The following is a 10,000-nucleotide window of genomic DNA, read 5'->3' on the forward strand; positions in this document are numbered from 1 at the left end:
TATATACGATACATTGTTTACATCACGAATATATCGAACTCGTCCAGAATTAGTCAGTTGATTGTTTACTCTTCGACGAATAACATCTTCCACTAGCTCTCTTCGAATCTGTCGAACGAAAATTTTATCTTATTTTTTTTTTCTCGAGAAAATCTTAAACAAGTATTTAACTATTTCTAATACGTTTATCGTGTAATCTAATACATACAAGAACACATATGTGTATGCACAAATCTTAAGTACTATGTAAGTACTTATATACTTACTTACTTACTTTAAACGTATCTCCTTTCGCGAAATAAACACCACGAAGATACAGAAAGAAAGACAGAGAGAGAGAGAGAGAAAGAGAGAGAGAGAGAGATAGAATGAGAAAGAAAAAGAGACAGAAAGAGAGAGAAAGAGAGAGAGTAACGAATCTCTCGAACGGTAGTAGTGTGGTGACCAGAAAATGGCCGTCACGACGCAAACAAATGAGCAAGTTCGACCATTCCCATGGCAACAATCTCAATCAGATAGGAGAACCAGCAGAACGGAGAACAGAGAAACACGGCGGATAATGTATTCGATACAGGTAATATATAGCGCTCCAGATACAATATTTATGTCCTGGCGTATTTCACTAGCAGCCCATTATTCATTCGCCGGCACTGAATAAGCATTAGTATCATAGAACTTGGAGTATCTGCGCTTCTTAAATCCGCTACATACTTCGTCTCTCTCTTTCTCTCTCTTTCTTTCTTTTTCTTCTCTTCTCTCTCTCTCTCTCTCTCTCTCTCTCTCTCTCTCTCTCTCTCTCTTTTTCTCTCTTTTACTCTCACTCTCATTCTCTCTTACTCTCGGTGTCTGTATCTCTTTCTAACTCATTCACTTTACCTTTTAGAGTAGCTATCTATCTCGTATCCGAAAGCTTTAAAAATATGTAGATATATGTATGTGTGTGCGTGTGTGTATGTTTGTATTTATGTATGTTTCTATGATTGTATGTATGTATGTATGTATATACAAAGCGAGAAAGTTCGTAGATGTACCGAATGTTTCTAGATAATTTTAAAACATCGAATTACGTTTAGTCTAAAATTTTTTCTTAGATTTATTTTTATTTAAGTGTTGTGTGATCTAAAAAAAAAAAAAAGAAAAGGAAAGAAAAAGAAAAGAAAATTGCATCTCGAAAATCTTATCTCTTCTCGACTGTAACGTCTGTAGCGTCCGTATTTCCTCATTTCGTATTTTGTATACTCGATTGTCATCTCTAGTTATTCAAAAGTTCGTAAATTTTCGATCGATTCGCTTTATCGTACTTTAACGACGGACTTGAATGACGATGGAAAGGAAATTTATCAATCGGCGAAATGAAAATAAAACGATAACAGAATTATTGCGGTAGTAACTAAATTTATTCCTGTTATTAACATTGATGTTAAATTGAAAAAGATTTAAAAAGAAAAATGATGACGATGATGATGATGATAATGATAATGATAAAAGTAATAATAAATAAATAAATAAATAAATAAATAAATAAATAAATACAAAAATAAAAGAGACGATACTTTAGAAATGTTATTTGTATTACAAATATATGCGTTTATTGAACATCGAACGGAATCTTATTAATTTATTTTCATTTATATTACAAAAAGATACATATAATATATATATATATATATTAATATATATTAATTATTACGCGTTTAATTAGAATGAATTTATAATAAGCGCAATATGTATAATATAATAATTAATTAGTCGACGATTTTTACCTTTTCCTTCTTTTTCCTTCGCTTTTATTTTACATGCAAAATTCAACAAAAAAGTGATGCAATCGTTCTATCGAAATAAAAACGTAATCGTTAATCGTTCTAATAGTTCTTCGCGAAGTATGATGCGATGGATAGAGAAAAAAAAAGACGAAAAAAAAGGAAGAAAAAGAATAAAAAAAATAAATAAATAAAAGAAGGAAGCAAGAGAAAAAAAAAAGAGCCGAAATTTTCTCTCTAATATCTATGCAGGTACGTAGATATTAGAATAGAGATAGTTTATAGTGACTCAATGCACGCGTAACCTATCGATTACGACGTTACACGCGTCGTAAAGCTCTAAACGCGTCGCGAATTATTGGATAGTAGGTACGTCGATTGTGAACATGGAAATTATTTACCGTATTCTCTCTTTCTCTTTCTCTTTCTCTTTCTCTTTCTCTTTCTCTCTCGTAGACCAATGCAATATCGAACATTTGCGAGGAATTATTGACCACGTGCGTATGTTGAATACGCAAATATGAAATATATCGTCCAATTTTGCGCCACCTCACGACGAAGAAAAAAAACAATTGTGACGAATGAATGAACGAAACATGCGTGTTTCGCATACACATGTTTTTCTTTCGCATTTGTCCACAAAAAGAGAAAGAGAGAAATATATATATATGTATGTATATATGTATATATATATATATATATATATATGTTTACATATGTAACTCGTTAGGCCGATTTTCAATACTCGTTACTCGTTATACATATTCGTTTACAATCAATCTTGTATAAATAACGTCGACGTTATTCTCTCGTCAAAAAAAAAAGAAAGAAAAGAAAAAAAGAAAAATTAGAAAAAAGATTAAATGAAAATATAAAATGTTTCGCTACAAAGTTATTACAAAAAAAAAAAAAAGAGAAAATGAAAAAGGAAAAGAACACGAAGAACAAGAAGGAGAAGAAGAAAGTTGAAGAAAAGAAGAGGAAGAGAGAGAGAGAGAGAGAGAGAGAGAGAGAGTAAAAAAAAATAGAGAATTATCTGTTTGTTCCAGTCTTGTTTGTTATCTGACATGATTAAAAGTTATCGTGGAAACTCACGTATCGATATCGATAACTAGTAGTAAACTCGACTATTATTAAACGGCTTGTAGAACGGCTCTTCATTTTGTTCGAGTAAAATAAAAAAAAAAAAAAGAAAAATAAAGAAAAAAAGAAAAAAAAATTAAAGCGAACAAGCTTCAACTATGATGACGTTTAATCTATCTAAATGTTTTACGAACTATTTCAATTTTTTATTTCTTTATATATATAGATATATCCTTGTATTATCCATCGTTACAATTAATGATAATTCGTATGATATAGGTATATGATGTAACGCAATTTTTAATATAATGTTTTAAATGAATAATACATTTTTTTTAGATTCTATTCATGAAAGATATGTGTGCGTGTATACGTATCGATGTAATTAATTGCATCATTTCTAAGTTTGCTACGTTATGCAATTAGAACAAAATGGTTTATCGTTCAATCGTTTTAGGGTTCGCGATTTCTTAAGAAGAGAAGGATAGATAGATAGATAGATAGATAGATAGATAAATAGAGAGAGAGAGAGAGAGAAAGAGAGAGAGAGAGGGACAAAGAGAGATGAAAGGAGACGAGCGTAATCCGTGTAATTCGAAGGAGATCGATCCCTCCTAATTATATATCTCGTAGAATCGAATTAGCAAGTAATGAAATCAAGTTCCCCCTTTGGGATAAGAAACATTCGTATAAGGTATATATATATATATGTTTTATATATATATATATATATATATATATATATATATATAGTATTAACCATTTTCTATTGCCGTCGGTATCAATCCACTAAGCTGGATGTTAACTCCGACCGATAACTCGTTTCGCCATTAAGACTTAAGTACTCGTATAATTAAGGCGAATGTGGATCCGGTTCACCTTAGAGTTTTCATTGATCGAGATCGAAAGAGGCCATGTTATTACAAATTCTTCGGATAACGATTATTCGTCTTTCACATTGATCTTATTATAGTATATCAATGTACAATAGTATCGATAAAAGCTATACTATATTCGGACAAGATCGATATATATATATATATATATATATATATATATATATATATACAGATTTAAGGAACAAAAGAAAAGTTCCATAATCAGAGAAAAAAAAAAGAACGAAAGAAAGTTAATCTAAAAGATTCTCGAAAAAATGTAGTAAAGGATTTTTAAAATCGTCAAAAGAAACTTCTGCCTCGTTCTAAAGTTCATTATTACGAGAGAGAATAATGTTTTTTCTTTTTCTTTTCTTTTCTTTTTTTTTTTTTTTTTTTTGAAGTTACTATGAAAGAAAAAACGAGAAAAAAGACGGAGAGGGAAAGAAAAAAAAAGTAGGAATGAAAAAACGAATATATATCTCATTCCATTTTCTTGTTAATATTAATCTTGAGTCCACCCCCATCACCCTTCTTCCCCTTCACCCCTTTAACCCCATTCCACTGTATATACTACGAGAAAAAATTTATTACGATAGAAGAAGGAAAAAAAACGAAAGGAAATAAAAACAAACAAAGAGGAAAATATTTAACTCCATTTTCTTGTTAAATATTAATCTTGTTGGCCCCGCCCTGTATATGTGCGTCTGTGTCTGTGTGTGTGTGTGTGCGTGTGTATTTATTAAGAGTAAAAAATTTATTACGGCGGCGGAAGAGAAATCACGACGACGACAAAAAAAAAAGAAGAAGAAAAGGAAAGAAAAAAAAAAAAACAAAAAGAAAAGAAAAAGAAAGATTAGGTGGAAAAAATTACAAATAAAAAAGATTATATTACTATCGCTCGTGTTAATATCGATCGTTGATATCAATCAATATCGATAATATCGATGGAATAACAATCATCGATTTGTAAATTAATATTTTCGATATTAATTAAATTAATATCGAAATATTCATATTAAAATAATATCAATACTAAATTAATAAAAAATATATAATATATCTTCATTATTAATGATATAATCAATTTATAAGTTCTATTAATATTTCCAACTTTCCTCTCTCTCTCTCTCTCTCTCTCTCTCTCTCTTTGTGCGTGTGTTTTTTATCTGGTATCTTTCCATAAAAGAGAAAAAAAAAAATATCGAATGCGTCCATTCGGATGATACCAAATTGGAGTGATGTTTATCGTAGGCTCGATGGGACGAATGAAGAAATAAAGAAAAAAGAAAAAAAAGCGATGAAGAGGAAGAGGAAGAGGAGGAGGAGGAGGAGGAGGAGGACGATGAAGAAAAAGAGAAAAGAAGAGAGAGAAAGAGAGAGAGAGAGAGAGAGAGAGAGAGAGAGAGAGAGAAAGAAAAAAGAGAAAAAAGAAAAAGAAGAAAAAGAAGAGGGAAGGCTGCTACGAATTCCATTACGTCCTTTTATTCTCATCCCTGTTTTTATTGCGTTCTCCCGCACCCTTCTCCTCCATCTCTTCTTCCTCCTCATCCTCCTACTCATTTTACGGTCCTCCCTATAAACACAATGTACTCCCTTCCTAGTAGATTGCGTCTCCTCTCTCTCTCTCTCTCTCTATCTTTTTCTTTTTCTTTCTCATATTCTCCCTCTCTCTCTCTCTCTCTCTCTCTCTCTCTCTCTCTCTCTTTCTCTTTCTCCCTCTTTCTGTCCCTTTGCCCTCTTTCACTTTGCTACGTAATAGACGGTCGTTGGAGAATTAGAAAACTGATCGATGACGAGAAGAAAGAAAAAGATGGAACGAAACAATGAAATAAGAGAAAAGAAAGAAATAGAAGAGGACAGAAAAAAGTTTAACAAAATAAAACAAAGACTACTTTGTGTGTATATACGTGTGTTGTGTGTATGTGTGTGTGTATGTGTGTACGTCTGTGTAATAATACGTTTAGAGTCGTAGGGAGAGAAAAAATGCAGGGTGTGTCGAAAGTTACGTAGGTGGATTGAAAAATTCTTTAACGCTTTGTCGTTTCGCCATGTAAAAAAAAAAAGAAACAGAAGAAGAGATGCAAATAAATAATGTAATTCGAATAAATCGAATAAATCGGACCGTGCGATGACACTCCTCTTAATCTTCGGAGAATGAGATTGAAATAAGAATGAGATTGTGATTCGTAAAGAATATTTTGGAAAAATTTATTTTGAAAATATTATTTAGAAATTTCCGACCGTTCTCCATTATTTGTATGTATATTATATAAACGCGTAATAATATTTCTTAGATATTATCGTAAGAAATTTTCTTTACTACGACGAAATACCTTTAACCTTTGTAAGGACGTTTCCGTGTAAACACAAAGGACAAATACAGACAGAGAACGAGAGAGAGAGAGAGAAAGAGAAAGAGAGAGAGAGAGAACGATGACTGTTCCAAAGGTGCGAGCGTTGAATATACGTAGTAAATATATATATATATATATATGTGTGTGTGTGTGTTTACATTAGTTACACGCAACAAAGACGTTACGTATAATAAACACAGGGATATAAAATTTATTCAGTTTCCTTTTGGAAGTGGAAGCGTTAAGAGTGATAGAGCCGATGAAAAATTTGAAGAAATTGATGGAGCAAAATCAGGTTTCCTTTCGAGAATTTAAAACACGCTGGAAAAGAGAGGTAAGAAGAAGAATTTTCACGATAAAAATCATTTTTGTTTTTATTTAATTCTTTTTTTTCTTTTTTTTTATTAGCGATCTAAGATGATTAATGCGTTCGTATCTCCGATAATACGTACGTACATACATATTATGTACATACCTTATTTACGTCTCGATATATTTAATTCGATTTGATTCAATTCGATTCGATTCGATTCGATTCGATTCGATTTGATTTGATTTAATTTAATTTAATTTAATTTAATTTAATTTAATTTAATTTCTTTAATTTTCTTTTCTCTTCTTTTCTTTTCTTTTCTTTCCTTTCCTTTTCTATCTCGATCTACTTTACATTTAATTTTTCTTTCTAAGAAACTCGTTCATTAATATTTCCTTTCGTTTAATAACGTAGACGTAGAAATGAATAATAAAGCCAACGTTTTTCACGTTATTCGAAGAAAATGAAAAGCTAAGTTTAAACTACCAACCAGTTCTGCTCGTCGTCGTAGTCGTCGACGTCGACGTCGACGTCGTTTAACTTAAATCATTTATTTATCGTACGTTTGCGTTCCAACAAACATATACAGGATAAATGAAATGTTTCTAGGACGTTTCTCCGTATCCTTTCTTTTTCTTTTTTATTAATCAATCTTTTTTTCAAGACTTTTTAAACCAATATATCTCCCTCTCTCTTTCTCCTTTTTTTGTCAGATAGTAATACTACAAGCTTAACTAGCAAACCTATGAGATTAACTAGAAGCGTAAAATATTACGAAAAATTAGTAAATCGATATTTAAAATTACTTAGAAACTTTTGACGCACCTGGGAACTTTTGATCGACCTTGTATTATATATATATCCGTCCATATATCTATCCATCCGTCCATCCATCTATCTATCTATCTATCTATCTATTTATCTATCTATCTATCTATCTATCTATGTATCTATCATTTGTCATATTTTTATAATCACGAACAGCTGCAATCACAGCCTTGAATCAACGTTGTTCAATATATTCACTGGTAATATCTACGTATGTACCTACGTACATCCGATATTATTATGCTCTACACGCAAAGTGAAAGTATAATAATGGCAAATGCTATTGTTAAACTCTACGGGATATCGGTAGAATGTAGATAAATAGATAGAGAGAGAGAGAGAGAGAAAGAAATAAATAGATAGATAGATAGATAGCGATATATTATTGTATGCTATGTCAATTTAATCTACGTCGCGAAATATCATGGATATGCGATAGAGATAGGTAGGAAAATCGTTTTCAATATAAAACATACATTCGTATAGGTACTACGTATCTATCCAACATATATAGATATATAAATACACAGATATTATACACATGTATGTGTATACGTACGTACATACGTAACTAACTACGCATAATAGGAGTCAAATGTTATGATTTAAGGTCGTATAAACATATTTTTCGTTCGTTCTATGTCTTTCGCTTTCTTGTTGTTATACGAAAAAACATTTCTCTACGTGGGACTCGTCGAAGATACTGCGAAACGTACAAATAGAAATATTAAACCAATATTTTATTTCTTAAAAATCTATCTGATTACGTAATGATATAATCGATTATGTATTGGATATATTATTATTTTGTTGTGTTATTTCTTTTTTCTTTTTCTTTTCAATGATTTGATTATTATATAAATATATTGATTAATTAATTAATTAATTTATTTATTTATTTATTTATTTATTTATTTGTATCGAACTTTTAAGCGCTGGTCGTTTTTTTCATAATTGATTCTCGAAACGACGTTATGAAATAGAATTTCGTTTTAAATATAATCAACTCGTACATGCGTTAATCATTTATTTATTTATTTATTTATTTATTTATTTATTTATTCATCTATTTTTGTAAGGTTTACAGTAACGTATGCTACATCACGTAATGTAATATTAACTTACATTAAATGCAGGCAGAGTCTAAACAGTTTCGTCGTGTACTTTAAAAAATCAATTGACTTTTTTTTTCTAGATATTTTAGACAATTCTTTTTTTTTTCTTTTTTGATATTGAAAGCATAAAAAGGAAGAAAAAAATTTTCTAGGCTCGTATCGTAGTTTGACAATCCGATAAGAGAAAGTAAAACTAGCGAAAACGTCTCGCAAAGAACTGACCAATAAATTTTTCAAATAACCTTAGAAATAAACCTAGAAACTTTTGTTCCAACGTGTACAACTCTTCAACTCAATTTTCTTTCTGATTTTTTCGATTCTTTCCAAAAAAAAAAAAAAAAAAAAAAAAAGATAAAAAAATAAAAATGACAAGAGACAGAGAAAGGAAGAAGAAGGAAAAAAAAAATATAATGAAATCATTCTCTTAAAGTTCAGCGAAAAGTTGAAACGAGATTTTTTTTTTTTCCCCACGTACCACCTTTCTCTCTTTCCACCCCGTTAATTTAATTTTTCACCCCTCGTATTTATATCGTTATTATTTGCGTCGTAATCTCGCGATCCTAAGTACGTCTCAGGATCGTTAATGTTACACTGAGAAAAATTAATTCAATAATATAATTGAAAATATATTACATAATAAAACGTATAACGATTTAATTGTAGAAAATTCGTTTAACGATCACAAGGATTAAGATATCTAATGCAAATGTGAATACGTAAAATGTAATGCGTACAGTTAAATAAAGTATTTGTTACGAAAGGAAAGAAGGAAAGAAAGAAAAGAAAAAAAGAAGAAGTCGATAATATTTTATTGCAAAATATATTTTAAGATAAAACGTATCTTGATTTAGGTATACAAAATTTATTTAACGATCAACGATTAAGTTATCTAATGGAATATGATTATGTGAAACGTAATGTCCACCATTAAATAAGATATTTATTATGGAAGGAGGAAAAAAAGAAGTCAATAATATTTTACTACGAATATATTTTAAGATAAAACATATCTTCATTTAGATATACGCAATTTATTTAAGGATCAACAATTAAGATAAATAAGTAACTATGTATGTATAAGAAACTTACCTTAATTATTAAACGATGAGATAATTTCAACGATTAAAAAAAAAATAAATAAATAAATAAATAAATAAATAAATAAAAGCAGACCCGTCCGCTCGATAAAGAAAGAAAGCAAAAAAAAAACAACAATGTATGACCGCACCATGGGTTACACGTTACGTGTTTCTCGATTAATGGGGTTGTCAAAGTGGTCGTGCAAGCTCGAAAAAAAAAAAAGAAAAAAATCAAAATTAAAAAAAAAGGAAAAAAAGAAGAAGAAGAAGAAGGACAGAAGAAAGGGAAAAAAGTATCCGCAAAATTTCAGATTTAAGACAAAAAGTTAAAAGTCGCGGTTGGGTGCCGAGTTGGAAGGGAGAGGGTGGGAGTGGATGGGTTGGAAGGGGAGGAGGCCCAACGTACGGTTAAATCGCGATTCGAATAAAAGTTTAATGCGATTTCCGCGCAACCGCGCAAACCTATTATCTGCCATAGCCAAGTTTCATCGAACTCATTTAAGTTGGACGTTTAGTTAGAACTCCGCATCTCCCTCTCTCTCTCTCTCTCTCTTTTTATTCTCTCTCTCTCTCTCTCTTTCTCTGTCTCT

The 10,000-nt window shown here is 30.5% G+C and overlaps 1 protein-coding gene across 5 annotated transcripts in view; it reads left to right on the top strand.

The window, feature by feature from the left end:
* LOC127064218 (TOX high mobility group box family member 3-like) overlaps window positions 1-10,000 on the top strand; it is a 203,256-nt gene that overhangs the window by 71,171 nt on the left and 122,085 nt on the right. Inside the window, exon 1 of one of the 5 annotated variants that reach the window (XM_050994937.1) lies at window positions 6,251-6,409. The exons of the other annotated variants lie outside the window; for them this stretch is intronic. Coding sequence (XP_050850894.1) covers window positions 6,335-6,409 — 75 coding nt within the window. The 5' untranslated portion in view covers window positions 6,251-6,334. Of the gene's footprint in view, window positions 1-6,250; window positions 6,410-10,000 lie in introns of those variants that run through there. 5 annotated transcript variants of the gene reach the window in all.

This window comes from Vespula vulgaris, chromosome 5 (assembly GCF_905475345.1).
Source record: "Vespula vulgaris chromosome 5, iyVesVulg1.1, whole genome shotgun sequence".
In the NCBI taxonomy this organism is placed as follows: Eukaryota; Metazoa; Arthropoda; class Insecta; order Hymenoptera; family Vespidae; genus Vespula; species Vespula vulgaris.